The 16,903-nt window shown below is 29.6% G+C and overlaps 1 protein-coding gene across 1 annotated transcript in view; it reads left to right on the top strand.

Annotated features, from left to right (window-relative positions):
- Positions 1 to 3,576: 3,576 nt before the first annotated feature.
- Positions 3,577 to 16,903, top strand: part of LOC117167942 — a 78,243-nt gene continuing 64,916 nt past the window's right edge. Inside the window, exon 1 of the mRNA XM_033353200.1 lies at positions 3,577 to 3,826. Coding sequence (XP_033209091.1) covers positions 3,800 to 3,826 — 27 coding nt within the window. The 5' untranslated portion in view covers positions 3,577 to 3,799. The remainder of the gene's footprint in view (positions 3,827 to 16,903) is intronic.

The following is a 16,903-nucleotide window of genomic DNA, read 5'->3' as shown; positions in this document are numbered from 1 at the left end:
CGTTCGATTACTGAAGTTGAGTAGCACTTGACTTGGTTATACTCGGATGGGGGCCGTCGCAGGAGACGGTGGTTTATCTATAAGCATTGAAGCTTTCTTCAGTCTCAAACTAATATTAATTTAAAATGAAAATTTATAAGTTAGGCTTTTCACTCGCCTGATAATATTTTTGTAGTTCTTTTTTATAATTTCAAGTGAAAAAATAACTTTAATAAAAATGGTACCATGGCACTTAACCTGTACTGGCAATAGACAAAGATGGAGGAGCATTTTCTTGAGATGTATTTACTTTGTGTAACTTTTGCTTATGCTCTATAGAGCTCCATAAACTTTCGAAAATAATTTCTTATTCTCTTTTTATTTCATGTAAATAATTCGATGTTTGAAAATGTTTTTATACTCGGATTATTTAAACAAAATAAAATCTCAGATTTGCCAGACAGATGTGCTCATATATATTTGGAACCTTTTCTCAAAATTGCAACGCAATATTCACATTTTACCAATTATAAAGTGTCTAAATTGTCTGTCCTATTTAAGCTCGATGCATATTTATAAATTATAAATATGAATTTACAATCGAAATCAAAAATTTGATCAATTATAAATAAGGGGCTATCCATTTTATCAAATCATTTAAATTCATATTTTTAATAATAGTTTAGAAGATTGTAAACCTTTACTAAAGATTTTAGATATTTTTTATGTTTGTTGCATCTGTCACAAAATTTAGAAAAATAGATGACCAAATTTAAGGGTCAATTTAGTAAATAATACAAAAACCCGTACATATATAACAAAAGTTAAATAATTTAGGGGTAGTAGTAATTTCAAAAATTGTGAAGGAACTTTTTTTTATTGATATTTTCTTACTGAATGACTAAAAAAAATCAAAATGGTAATCTAATTATAACGATATTGAAGTCTTTGTAATGTTATTATAAGGGTTTTTTATTATCTTTTTGCGACCCTCAGTAAAATATTAGTTGTTTGGTTTTGTGGAATTGGGGTCCGTAAATGATGAAGAAGATTTAGTTTTCCATCATACGTTTCGGCTCCATATATGGGCCCTCTTCAGTGATTTATTCTAGAAAAAGTTTTTTTGGTTCATTTCACATTTTTCTCTAAGACATATTTTTGTGCGTCGACTTTTTGTATGTAAAATTAATTATTGTTTTATGTAGCTAAGTTATAATAACAATATTTATAAATTTTTATTCAATACTTGATTCAGGTACAACCGTACACGAAGAAAAATGGATGTTTAAATGTAAATGTTCAAAGGGTAATATTGTACCACCTAACATGTAGATATCCATGCTAAACGTCTACTATCTTTTTGAGATGTTAGGGGTAAAAATATTTATATGTTAAACTGAAACACATTCAGATGTTACAATCTCCCGAACGCATGCGCATTGCGCATTCGAATCTCACAACTAAATTTATCGGTTCTATATTTTTGATATTACAATTGCAGAATATTACAATTTTGGAACCTTTCAAAAGAATCAAAGTCATAGCTTTCCTTAATTAAAATTGGATAACCACTTCTGTCTGTATACACGAGGGAAGCATGATCCTAAATTGCAGGTTGTATCATTATAACCTACCACCCTTTATAAGCTTTTCGTGCATGTAAGAACATTGAAGTTTAATTTTAAATACACAAATAAGTTATCAATTAATTCCTTAAATTACTAGAAATAAGTAAACTCCTTAAATATTTGCAGCCAGTATTTGACATAACCATACATATAATATCTCGGATATTTCAATTAAACATTTTGGATGTTCCATAGTAAGATCTCACTTTTTAATATCTACAGATGCTAACTTCAAACATCTAGATTGTTGTCCTATGGTTAAACATAAAATATGTTAACCCTGAAAACCTGGATGTTACGTTTGAACATCCATTTTTCTCCGTGTACCTGGAGTAATTAGAATAGGGGGAGGGGGAGTGAAAACCACTAAGAATTTTATTTTTAAACTTAGCAACAGATTGACACTTCTTATTTTTCTCTTTTTCCGTATCATACGTTTTCAAGTTTATAATTTCGCAGTTGCGCTCTATTAATGGTTATCATGTTCATTAAAAATAAAAATCAGTATTACACACAAATTACTGTAGTACAATAATGACGTAGGACTGTACGTAGACGTCATAAATAAGAATTTAATGTCTTCAAAGGTACGGTTGGTAAGAACTTAATTTCTTGAATGTACGATTGTTAGAAACTGATTTAAAATATCAAGTATTGAATAAAAATGTATTAAATATTGTAATTATAACTTAGCTACATAGAATAATAATAAATGTTAAATGCAAAAAGTCGACGCCCTACAACATGTCTTAGTGAGAAATGGGAAATAAACCAAAAAAACTGTTTCTAGCCTAAATCACTGAAGAGGGCCCATATATGGAGCCGAAATAAAACCAAAAAATTAATACTATCAGAGGTGTTAAAAAAACACGACAATCTACATTCAGCCTGCAAAACCCATGATCAAACCGCATTTACATATTTTACGATAATTATTAATTAAACAGCAATTAAATAAATTTGACTGAACTGAGATGACGACTTACATTTTTACAAGCTTTTATTTATCTTGCTCTGAGGGAATTTGTGTATTTTAGGGTCAAATTTTGCATTCTAATTTTGCACCTATCTGCATATTCAATTCGTGTTTACGCCCTTTGGGCTGCAAAAATAAAAAAATTCCTCTACTTTTATACTTGTTTATAACGCCAGGCAAAAAAATTATATATAGATTAATATAGTGGGAAGTGTTACATATCCTATTCATTTGTTTTATACAAAAAATGTATATAAAAAAGGAATATTATATATAATACTTTCCACTATCTATAAACTATACATAATATTTTCGCCTGGGACATATTGAAGATTTTAGCGTCAGAGGGAGCAAAAGTAATCTTTTGCGAAAGTGTGACAAGAGGTGAATATTGGAAATTATAAATCTATGAGCTCATATGTTGGGTACATAAAAAGTAATCGCTAATCGATCAGTTGATCGCGTCGACAGTTTGCTCCAACTCTAAGCGATATAAGTTATCTTAAATTACTGAAAATCTTAAAAACTTTTAAGAATATCGTATGCACCAAAATATTGGATACTTTTGGACTCGTTTATTTTTTCAGTACGAGTCGTAGGCGAGCAAGCACGCGCCAAAGGCGAGTTAAGTGCGATCCGGAGACGAGTAATTCGAAAAAGTCTCATTCGTTAATAATATATACTACTTTCTCTGAAAAAAACATCTTGATAATATAAAGATGAAGTTAAAATCAATAAAATTCTTCATAAATGGTATGTGAAATGCTGACTATTTTGATTTCCTGATCATTTACGAGATCCATTGTTGTACGTGAAAGATCAGGCAGGAATGTTATATGAAACAAACAATCGGTATGCAGAGAGCCTCGGGATTTCTTCTGTCTTCTGTTATTCGATTTAAGCCCACTTTAATAGGGAATTGCGAAGGCGGTGCAACTGCCAACTACGCTGCCCCCATACACATCAGTGACACTGGTCCAGCCTCGGAGTGGGTAAGCCACGGGTAATGTGTTCAGTAAGTTCGGTACGATTAAAGTCAGTTGTAGGCTCATTGGAAAAGTTTCTCTCAGTCGAATCAATCATCGGTCGTTAGTTTATCGGTCATTTTATCGCGATTTATTCTGGACTTGATAAGTCTTGTCTTATTCCTGTAAGTGTCGTGAGTGCTTATTATTCACATTGACCTCATCCCACTTCTTACTTTTCCACCCTCAAAATGCACTGGCGCATTTTCCCACTTTTCGTAAGTTAAACAAATAATTCTTTCACTTTTTAAACCCCGTTGCCATTCCGTGGCCGAATTTAAAATTGATTTTTATCAATCATTTCCACTAAATTTTATTGTACACTAAGAAGAACTTAAAGAATATTAGTGTAAAAATAAAATATTATAATTATAACATTAAAAAACACAATTTTCTTTTCTTTATGCATAGACTGCATCATAAGCTTTAGAAACAGTATGTTAAAATTTACAATTATAACCAAAAATTAATTTTTCTTTAGAAAACCTTAGGTTCATCCTTTAGTATGCAGACTACAAATTATCGAATTTCAAAAAAATGTTCAGTCAGTCTGAGCACATTTCTTGTCACGGTTTAAGTAATAAAAGAAATATAAATTTTTGTATTTATATGATTGGTGACTTAGTATGAGGTCCGAACCCAAATGTGGACCTCTGTGGTGAAATTAACTCGTGAAAATCTTATACTTTATAAATCGTTATTACAATATCATATAATTTTTTACTCTAATGAATAAACAATTTCAGATAATCGGTTTTTCCTGGTGTCGATTAAATCAGTTACTGTAAAAAGTTGCAGTGATTAAATCTTCAGTTCTTTGATATCGGCTTGAATCGTCCCTTTCTAGTTTCTTTTAAATAGGTATAGCTATAAAAAAAACTTTGTATTAAAAGTTGTTTTGTTTTCAAACTTTAGATATATTTAATTTTTTGTAGTAAATGTTTGCCGGAAAAACTATTATCACTATTAATTTAATTTAAAATAGAAAATTTCAGTCAGTTAAAAATGATTCATTACCAATTTTTAGCACAAGTTATAAAACATTTACAAAATGTTCTCTAGATTGGAAAAACTATAATGGTAATAGACTTTTCAACACAGTATTTGCATAATTAAGTAAGAAAAATAAAGAGGAAATATGATTCGAAAGAGAAATATTGTGCACAGTTTGAAATTAGGACGAAAATCGCTATTTTTTACAATTTCCGCATTTAACGAATAGCCTAAGTTTATAAAAACCTGATTAATTTATTGAAATATTTTTGTAGCCATTCTATATAAGTCGCATATTCCAAAAACGAACAGTCGCTTGTATGGTTTAAAAAATCTATAAAAATGTGCATATTTGTTTTTATTGCTTAGTTTTTAAAAAAAGAAATTTTTTTATTTGAGCCCTTATAACTTTTGAACTAATTCAGATCTTTAAAATTTCTTCTTCGATTCTGATAGTGTTCCAAATTAAAAAAATTATGGCCGTTTTCCTGAAAATATTTGAAGTTGATTTTCTTAAAAACCCCGAACTTTTATGTGTTCTCAATTTTTAGTTGAATTTGCACTTCCAGAGGGAAGAGATGATGTGCGTTTTATTCTGGATAAATAACTATTGTAACGAGGAGATTGTTTTCCATAAAATGGAATTTTCACAATTTTCTCTCAAACAGCAAAAGATCTCTCTTTTGTGGGGAGAGCTCAGGAGAGCTCTTTACAAATAATTGCAAAATTTATAGGGGGTACTTTAATTATTTATTTTCCTACTTTTTTGTTTGCGTCCGTTGTAAAATGGGTGTACTATTACGCTAAAAAGGCATGACATTGGTTGCATTGAGTAAGTAACATCAAGACCTTCACCGATCGTGAAACGATCGAGATTCTTCGCATAGATCTCGATCTTTGTGAATCGAGAACAACGAAAAGCGATTTTCTCATGCCGTTCTTCACATTAAAAAATGCCAAGGTCCCATAAATTCCTCTCGTGCTTTCACCGCTTCACTTTCTTTTCGACAAAAGTTCACACGTGAGCTAAAGCCGATCAGAAGAAATAATTGAGACTGATCCTTATGTTTCAATCACTTTCTTAACTTCGTCAAATCTTGTTTTTTTTTTACCATTTAAGAAGAAATTATCCTTTCACGGTTGCGAACTGTTATAAAAATTTTACGTTCATTTACAAAAAAAATTAAACACATATAAAATTGTCATTTCTTTTAACACAACGGCAAGACATATATAATTGCAAAATAGTTCAGGATTTTCATATAATTATTTATATAAGATGTAAAGAAATAGATGTTTTATATTGTTTAAGAGCAAATTTGTAATTACACCGGAAAAAATAAGCATTAAATCAAGAAAATATCAGTACGAATACGGATGATACAATTTTTTCATGATCGAAAAATATTTGGCTTTGTCTTAAGAAAATTAACTGAAGCAAACAGAATCAAGTTTCTTTAATCTAGCACATTTTTTGGAGAGTAGACATATTTTTTTAGATCAAAAGAATATTGTATCGTCCGTATATGTAAATATATTTTCTTAATTCAATATTAATTCTATTTCCGCGTAATCTGTTCCATGATAGGACATAAAACTGGGAAAGTTCCATCAGCCTTAATCATTTTCTCATTGCTTAATTAATCAGTTCTCAAAAAAGTAATTTAAAATGTGGAAAATTAAATTAAAGTAATTTAACAACTTATTGAATGTATCAGGTAGATTCTACATTTGCAGTTGCAAGAATTCTCATAGACGAAATATGTTGTTTTGTATAAGAAATTAGGCGATACATATTTTTCAGATTTGCCTAAAAAATATATTCTACCAAGTTATGCGTATTTGAATGTTGTGTTTCATTTAAAAATGGCTTCTTTCAACTTGTATAGCTTTTGGCCTATTTGAAACGTTTTCTATTTATTTTCGAATTTCGATAGTGTTTATCGTCTTATTCAAAAAATTCGCCGAAAAACGTATAAATAGTTTTTTTTATGTTTTCTTTTCTTCAAAATTAAAAAAAAAATTAAAAAACTATTTTCTGGAAACCACAAAAGAGTGATCTTTTGCTGTTTGAGAGAAAATTGTGAAAATTCCATTTTATGGAAAACAATCTCCTCATTACAATAGCTATTTATCCAGAATAAAACGCACATTATCTCTTCCATCTGGAAGTGCAAATTCAACTAAAAATTGAGAAAACAATAATCCAGGATGTGTCTAAACCGTCAACCTGAGCTATTGTGAACTACAGGTACTATTATGACTTTAGGATTTTATTCTGCAGAAATTTTTTCTTCTCTGCAGAATTTAATTGTATATCCTACGAATTTCGTAGTTAGAAGTTTCCGTAAATTGAAAATGACGTAGAGCGGAATAGTTGCCTTTGGGGAATTCTACAACACATCTACCAGAATTCTACAATACAAGCACAAGGTAAAAGTGCAACCATGGTATTGGAATGACGAAATTGCAATACATGTATTGTAAGTGTTGTAAATCGGAAAGTCATCGTCCAGCATTCCAATACGTATTTTAGAACGTTTGTAAGGCGAAAATCATGCACCAGGAATTTACGGAAATAATGGAATTCAAGGAATTCGCGGAGTTCACAGAGTTCAAGGAATTCCCGAAATTCACGAAATTTATTAAATTCACGAAATTCACGAAATTTATAACATTCATGGAATTCATGAAATTTACAGAATTCGTGGAAATAAAGGATTTGTGAAGTTCACAGAAGTTACGGAATTTGCAGAATTCATGAAACTAAAGAAATTGATGGAATCCAAGTAATTGACGAAATTCAAGGAATTTAGAAAATTAATAGTCAGCAAGGAATTCAAAAAATTTATAAAAATGACAGAATTCGCTGAGTTCATAAAATTAAAGGAAATCGAGAAATATGTAATTCATGGAATTCCAGGCATTCAAGGAATTCATGTAATTAATGGAATTCAAGGAATTCGTGGAACTACATGAATTCTATACATTTGGAGAATTCCGTGATTTCATTGAATTTCATTAACTCATTGAAGTTGATGAAGTTCTTAAATTTCGTGAATTCCACTAATTAATTAAATCTTGTGAATTAGTTAAATTATGTGAATTTCTTGGATTCCGTGAATTTCTTTAACTCTTTGAATTACGAAACTTCCATGAATTCTGTAAATCCCTTAAATTTCGGAATTTCCATGAATTCTATGAATCTCGTGAATTCCCTGATTTTCTTGAATTCCGTGATTTTCTTGAATTCCGTGAATTTAATGAATTCTGTGAATTTCTTTAACTCTTTGAATTCCTTAAATTCCATAAATTCTGTACATTTCAGGAATTCCATGAATTTTATGAATCTTGTGAATTCCTTGTATTCCGTGCATAGCATGAATTCCTTAAATTACATTAATTCCTTTAATTCCATGAAGTCGCTGAATTCCGGGCTTTATATGAATTCAGTGAATTCTTTTAATTCAATCGATTCTGTGAATTCCACAAATTCCTTTAAATCCATGAATTCCTTGAATTCCATAAATACGCGCGTTATACACTATACATTAAGAAAAATTTTGGCTCCGTCAGAGAATTTCTTTTTTCTTGATAGGAACAAGTGTTCTCAGAAATTATTTACATTTTTTGTTGTTGTAATTTTCCGCTTCAACAGGTGTCGAGATATCCAGCTACTAGACTTGTATCATAAAATTAAATACATGTAGGTAGCATACCAATACCAAAATTTGGAAACTATAACATTATGTATTGCAGCGTTACCTTGAGCTTCGGAAATAAACAATACATGTAGTGGAAGTTTTCAACATAAATTTTTAAGAGTGTATTATTATTTCACCCTTGGGCAGCGCGGTCAAATTTTCAATCTTTGACCAATTTTCTATGGACAAAAAAATTATGAGGTATTATTTTCAAGTTGAGTTTTTGGTATTGAAAATAAATAAATTTTAGTTCTGTTTCATTATGAATTTAATTATTTTTATTTATATAGAATTTTTCGGCCACCCTACCTGACGTAGACTTTAAAATATAATATAATTGTTTTCGAAAGTAACATTTTTAAATGATAAAATTTTTATTTTGTAATACTTTATCCAATTATAATTTTAAAATCAATATTGTGCATTTTTAAGTTTTTCACTACTAAATTTATTATTTTATGTGCTTTCAAATTGAGATTTATTCATTTTAAATTAGGTTCTTTAAACATTACAAATTATTTTGTTTTTACAGCCTTTCAGTATAGGTACATTTGTAGGATGAAAAGTATTAAATTCCGAACGCGTTTTGGCGTTTGTTCATCTTAAGTGTAAAATTTAGTCTTCTTAAATATCCAAATTTTTCGTAACGTATTATTTAATTTTTGTATCGTAAATCTACTGTTAATCAATTTTGAAACTACCAAACTAGGACTAAACTTACTTTTTTTAAAAGCTACCTTATACATTTTTCAATTTGGAAGATTTCCTATTAATTTTCAAGTAGTTAAATTTTGAAATTTCGAAAGATTTAATTGAAATATTTTTTATTCCTATACTTTACTATTTATAAATTACTTTATATTTAGATACAAATATATTTAAATATTTTAAAAGTTATCAAAGAATAAGTTTTGTTCTTGTACAAATGTTTCTGATCTTTTCTGATTTAATTTTATTTTATATTCTTTATATTTATTATTTAGTCATTAATTATTAATGAGCTGATTCTGAAATAAATAACATACAAAATCTTTTTAATTTTTCAATAAATCAGGGATCAGCGCGGTTTAGTAGTTAAATGGAAGGAAAAAAAATATAATCTTTTCTAAAAAAGAACATTATTTTAAAAGCCGAAGTTAGTACTTCTCCCACTAGTGGGAAAAGTAAACTCACTTCGACAAGTATAACGTCATCAATTGAGGAATCGATAACTTCGTTCTATCTATACACGAGCCGTCGAAGTCGCATTACCATCTCGGGTATTGGATAAACTCTTTTTAATGTCACCTATTGAAAGATTACAATCAAAACCCCCCAAAACGAGATATTTTACCAATTTTCTGTAATTTCATTTTATATTTCCTAGACTTATCAAATTGAGGTAAATTCGTTTAAATATTGTTATTAATAGCTTTTCAAAAATATTCAAAATAAACCAAACTATATTTGCTACAACTTACGATGTCCACAATTTTGTAGGCAATCTAGGTGGACATGATTGTATGATTTAATGCTACCATCATATACAATATATATAGCATGTCATTTCTTTTTAAATCAAGTCATAAGTTTCTTGTAAAAATCAAGTTTTCATGTGGAAAACAGAAAACGAAAGTTTGTCTATGTTCTCTTGGTGATCTAGTAAGGGAATCCCTACGCCGGTAAGGGAAATCTTCAGTGAAGATAGTAAAATTGCATTTGCTTTAAATATAAGGAATGTAAAAATTATTGCCGGTTAATAATTTTAATAGTGGCACGGCAGAACTACCTGAATTGAAACAAAATTTCTGAATAGGAAAACAAAGTGATCGAAAACTGAATGTTTAAAATGTTAAAGTACTTTCGATAGTTTATGTCGCTTTATAAATCTATAAAATTAAATTATAAAAATTTAATCATTTCCGGGAAAAATCTTCTTATCATTCATGTTGATGTTTCTAAATAGCAATCTATTGTGCCAAGACATTTTTCTTGAGACGAAAATACATGGTCACGGAGGAAGGAAAAATTGTCTACATTCAAAAATGTGGAAACAGTAAAATTTCTTGCAACAATTATCTATAACAATAATCAATTTGATTGTATAGTTATCGGTCGTCATTACTTATTCTTTTTACATAATTTATCATTACACACGTCTGCCAAACTGTTGCATGTTCAGAAATGGGATTCTTCCAATTGTGGACGTTACGAATTCGAACTGGATTTTTTTATTTTTAATCTCAGATACTTTGAAATCAAGAAATTTTTAATGAAGTGAATCAAATTTGTTAATTTATTTGTATATTTCATGAAGATCATAATCTTAATAAATTTGAAAATATTACAGAATTAATTGACCTATTTGTATTTTTGTATTTTTATGGAAATATTTGTATAATTGAATTTAAATATCAAAAAGAGTAATTAATGCTTCCTCTATGCGAAAGAAAATAAATTTGATTTTTAACCATAACGAGGAAGCGAAGTGCTCGGTAAGTATTCGTCGAATGAGCACCATACAATTCTGAATACAAAGTAGCTATGAATTCAAACTTTTGGTGCTGATTTTATGAACACTTTGCTTCATAATTATGAAGAAAAAGCAAAAGTATTAGCTTCCTCACAGAGAAAGCAGTTATGATTTTTCATTAACAAACTTTCATTAATACTGAAGGTCAATTAATTTGTCTGGAAGTGAGGAGTCTTTATTCATGCATAAATTAGGAATTATTTTTACCCATTAACGACCAAAGCTATCAATTTTATAACATGAGTTTGACCGCAAAATTTATGGGTATAACAAAATAATAAATAGATCAAAAGTACTGTTCCTTATGTTTTTGGATGAGCTTCATTCGAATCCATCGTCAAAATTCACTATTTTTGTATACAATAACCGCCATATTTAATTTTGAAGTCAAAACATTCGAATTTTGACCACGGATGAGAAAACCCAAAAACATAAGGAACAGTACTTTTGATCTATTTATTGTTTTGTTATACCCATAAATTTTGTGGTCAAACTTACGTTATAAAATTGGAAGCTTTGATCGTTAATGGGTTAATAAACAAAAAAATGTTCTGTGAAAAATAATGTTTTAAATATTATAAATGATTATAACATAATAATAAGTTAAAGGTTTTTATTTTTAACTATATAATTGATTTATTATTCAGGTATAGCGTCGTCATCAAAATGAGTATCTATACTAGCGTCTTGTGTTTTTATTCTTGAAAAACAAATCGAAATTTTCTGGAAAATGAGAAGAATGGTTCAGAAATCTCGATTTCAGGATTTTTTTTTTTTAATTTTAAGGGGAATTATTGGAATAAACGGAAAAGGGGAATGGGTTAATAAAGGCAATAGACTGTAAGCCCTGAAAAATTTAAAAAGTCATAAATAGGTCCAAGTAAATAATAAATGTTCAACTCTTCTCAATCCATGAAACACGTGATGGACTAAATTTGTTTGCGTCCCTCACCATGCAAAACTTTATCGAACCACGTCGTCGTGAAAGTGAAAGCAATTTGGAGTAAGGCGTTGTAAATGACAGAAAAAATATATGTGTTACAGCGACAGAATCTCGTACGCATATATACAACTACAAGCACATGCAAAAGACTCAAGTTTCCATGTGTAGGTATATTTAAAATCAGGTTTTCAATTTACTTTGCCTTTGTTTCTCTAAAAAATATAAAGCCTGCTTGTTTTGTGTCCGTATTCCAAAGAATCGGGTACACTCTCACGCGCCTTGCAAATCAAGAGAAATATCATGCCCGGAGATCTTGAAGTAGCGTCTCTTCTGTTTTTCTCAGTTCGCCTATGGAGTTTCCTTTCTGGCTTATCTAAGTTCATTAAAAAAACGTATGTCTTGTGATAGTACGTTTTGTAACTACCAAAGTACTACGACGGACCTTCAGATGTCCTCGAGATATTTTATAGACTGCGAGGAATCTGGAATGCAGATCTGAGATGCAGCATGCAACATAAGCTGGATTCAAATGAACAACTGCCAATTTAGAAATTTTATTAGTCTAATGATTAAACTTTGAAAAATTATCATTTTTAGACTGCATGTCATTTTTTAATGCAATTTCTATCGATTTTATGAAGAATTAAGTGTAATTAAAAATTGTTTACTTTTTCGTCGTTTTGGGAATATATATGGCCGAGGGGTAAGTTACACGAAATTGTAAAATTATACTCTGATTAATGATATTTCAAATTTTGAAAAGATTGTTGTTTCAAATTTGGTCAAAATACCTTCTTGTACTCTTCCCTCTCTCATTTGTATGAACTCTTGATGCCCGGCAGTATAACGAGGCTAGAACCAAGTGAGTCACGTTTATCCCGAAAGGGATTTAGCTCAATGGTACAATAATAATAATAATAATAATAATAATAATAATAATAATAATCTCATTTTTCACCACTCAACATACCATTATATTGTCCTCCTAGTTTTAAAGACGAAGATAATTTACATGATTGAATTCTCAGCACCAGTCGATTGTGATATCATAATAAAGGAGGAAGAAAAAATGAGCGAAGAATCAAACACTTCTTTTCGAGCTGAGGAGGCTGTACCATGGCTACAAAGTCCATCTTGTAGATCCCATAAGCGGTCCGTCAACATATCATAACACTCTAAAAAGATTGGTAGCTCTAAAAAAGTATCCAGAGGTGAAACCTTCAGCTCCACTTACGTAAACTCGCCACACTTGTTTACCTTCTAGGGTGATCGTAGCTTCTGGAGCTTACAGCTTCTCATAATTGAACTTTCGTGGAGTAATGGGAAGCATGCATTTATTCATCCTATAATAATTTCGAATACAGGCAATGTGCACGCAAGATGCACTGAACATCTTGGACATTTAGGAGCCGCTCAGAAGGCGGTTTTATTAGAAACCTGCCACCCATTGTGAGAAATTTTCTAGACCATCAAACGACAAGAGACTAAAAACCTGTGGAGTGGCAGATTGTCGTGCTCTAAGAAAGCATCCAGATGCGACTGTTGTCACCTCCAACGCCCGCGGTTACTGCGTAATGATAACAACTGTGAAAGACGAACTCCAAACCTTAATCAAGGAAAACTTGGCTGAAGAAATATTTTTTATTTTTTTTTGGTAGTGTGTTAACGAATTCAGATTTTCCGTCGTTAAATTTAACTACAAAATTTAAGTTTGGAATGCAGATTCAGTGGTATTGAAAAACTTAACTATTTTAAATTGTATGATCGCTAAATATATTACAAAATTATTTATCTATGTAAATATATACATATTAAAATGTTTCTTACCACTGAAAAAATAAGATTCATTAACATCTCCAATTAACCTCGAACAGTTAACAGATTTTCGTATTTCACGATGAAGAGAGGAAAGCAGATATCACACTTGCCTCTAGTCATCGCCCCAGTTCTGTTTTTAAATACTCTGTCCTAATTTATTATTTAAAATATTTAAAATTTAATATTCTAACTCTTCCTTCATGCCTAAAAAAATTAAACAGAAGATGCTTTATGTAGGAAGAATTCAAATTAAAAGACGAGACTAATGGTAACCACTTTTTTCTATCAATAATAAGAGATATAACCTTCATGTTTAATAAAAAAAGTTAAAAATTAACTTTTATAATCTTAAATAAACTGTACTTTCTGAGATAATAAATCAACATTTTCATCTTTTATTATTGTCCCAAAGCTTCATTTTAAACAGACTCATATCTCTGATAAGGCTAAAAGAAAATTCGATCATAAATATTTCATCTCTAGAAAAACAAGTGCATTTTGCCAAATACGGGCCAACCTTATTTCAAAAGCTTTTGCAATTATTCACTCTCAAACTATGTGACCTGGAAGATTTGTTTATTTATTGCACGTATTTCATTATTAATAATTAGTCCATTCATTAGTTCATTAACCCAAAAAATTTAACATCTGTAAAAGTCTGTACAAATTTGCAAAAGTTAATTTTTGCTTAATTAAAAGTGAATTTCGTTTAATAATTAAGAATATGAAAACTTAAAAATCATCTTGCAGTTTCAATTGAATAATTCTATTCTCGTGCTGTTCAAACCACGTATACTAACTTATTTTGAAATGCTAATTACAAATATAACCTCAAAAATTTTTCCAAGGAATATTTTCAGTATCAACAGAATTTTTTGTTTTAAATTGCTAAAAATAGCAATCACTGATAATTTTTCGAGCTGGAAAAAGTGTAAGGTGTGACAAAACTTCCCCCTTCCTTTTTACAGATAGAAAGATTACAATTTTAAGTACAGATTTTTTATAAACATTTATAATATATTAATTGATCTAAATTAGTTGAACATATTTAATTTTTATGTTAACTATAGCATTTATAAGTTCTATTTCTCTAATATTTCAAATTAATCAACTGTTAAATATTAATTATTTTTGTTTCCAAAGATTCATGAAAGATATGTACTGCACAGTTTTTGATCATAGTGTGTTTTTATACTAATTCCAATTGCCGAGTAGCAATCATTTATCCAGTAAAGAGTTGAATTATTTTAACCTAAGGCTTCAATATGCCTTTCATGATAAAAGGCATATACTTAAATTATTGAACGCTAGAATAGGAAGAATATAATCTTATAAATCCACAATAGGCACGTCCTCGATTATTTCGGCCTTTATCTTAGTTTTTAACTAGTCGATAGTTAAATAAAATAATAAAGCCTCTGGCTCAATTCTATTGATTACTAAATCATTCAAGAAACAAATAGTAACCGACTAAATTACTGTAGGAAATACTACTAATTGAATTTGCAAATTTTTACTTTGTTCTTAAACATGTATATTAACGGAATTTTTTCTCTTACATTTTCTAGTTTCATAAAAAAACTGTTTTGAAATTTCAGGTTTTAATTTAAGGCATCTATCTAAATCTAAAGTATATCAGCTCGATTCTCTGTTTCTTATTCTTTTGTTTCCCATGATATTATGCGGACACGCATATATATGTATATGTAAGTAAATTCCGAAACTGTTGCACTATTATCAAGGAACGCATCGCGAATGAAAATTGTCCGCGAAAGAGATCTTTCTTCCGGGATGTAAGAATGTTGCGCGACAGTGATCTATATGCACAAAATATGTACATATTGTACATACTGTACATTATGATACACTGCATTCAACATAGACACTTCACCATTTACATTCATCGCTCGTATGAGATTGGCACGATTATCTTCCATGTTTTCGCAACTTTTGTACGCTGATATTACTCAATAGATAAAATTCCCAAACTGTTTTTTTACATGAGAATAACTGTTAACTTCTTATGCATTTTTACCAGGAGATGCATGATTTACGGAGAAGGAGAAGATGATTTAAGAAGACACAGAATTAAAACAAAATTAAAACGAAATGAATAGCAGAGGAAGCGTAGTTATATTGAAAAAACATCATGTACTTTAAACCTCATCAAATCTGACTTGCCACGTTTGACATAAAATCTGACTTTATGTATTTGTTAAATATATTTAAAAAAACATATTAAATGCATTATCAAGGTGTTTAAGATGAAATTATTCATAAATTTTTATCTACTTTTATTAAAAAGTGGATTTTTTAACAACAGGTTGCCTTTTTTAATTTTCAACTCAAGCTGTTTTTCCGAAGTAATTTCTTTTATTTCATCACATTTATGGAAAAAACTTCCAATTGTAGAACTAAAGATATAATTATTATACAATAATTTTGTTAGATCATCCACTAACCCTTATGAAAAGAAGTATTGGTAAGTATTGGATCCAATACTTTTTTCGCGAAAAATGTACTGGATCTTATGCTTAATAATACTTCTTTTTCATAAGGGTAAGCTTTAAAAATTGCTCATAAATCGATCGATATGTTAAGGTTTCAGAAACCGCTGAATTTAGATTTTTAATTATTTAACTAATTTAATTTTGTTTGTAAATTAGAAATTAGTGATTTTTTTATAATGTAACAAAAACTAACAAAATACCTGAAAATTTAAATTTACTGTTGTGGATACTGCCCAGCTCAATCTTTTTTAATTAGTGGCCCGCTAGAGGCCCAACAAAGCCTACCCACACTAAGCCCATACAAGTCGAACCACCAAATTCAAATTTTATCATTTAATTTTTAAGGGATCAGTCAGTTAGGATCAGTTCTATAATTTTTTCAATTGTTGATTTAATTAATTACATTCTCATTCATGAGAGTATAATGTATTTGGTGTCTGTATGTACGGTTACCTAATGGTGTAACCACGCTAGCTTTTGAAGGATTTGTCCAATCGAGTCAGCCTTTGATACACTTCTTAAGGTTCCCAAAATGAAGGTTAAGATAGTTTATTAGATATTTCCAATCAAAATTTTTAAAATTTAGAGAATTTTCAAAATTTGAAAATTTTTTGTTTAAATTTTAGAATTTTTTGTTAAAGTTTCTTATCGATGAGTAAAAGACTTGCACATTATCCAAATAAAATTTTAAATTTCGATGATCCTTAGAAAAGTTATATTATTACACCATTAAGCCATTTCCCTTTCGGGGTAGGCGTGACTCACTCGGCAGGGGAAAGGAGTAGTGTGTGGAAGGGATAGAGATTTTTCAGATT

This window comes from Belonocnema kinseyi, chromosome 2 (assembly GCF_010883055.1).
Source record: "Belonocnema kinseyi isolate 2016_QV_RU_SX_M_011 chromosome 2, B_treatae_v1, whole genome shotgun sequence".
NCBI classification, from domain to species: domain Eukaryota; kingdom Metazoa; phylum Arthropoda; class Insecta; order Hymenoptera; family Cynipidae; genus Belonocnema; species Belonocnema kinseyi.
This window is presented reverse-complemented; position numbering and strand designations above follow the sequence as displayed.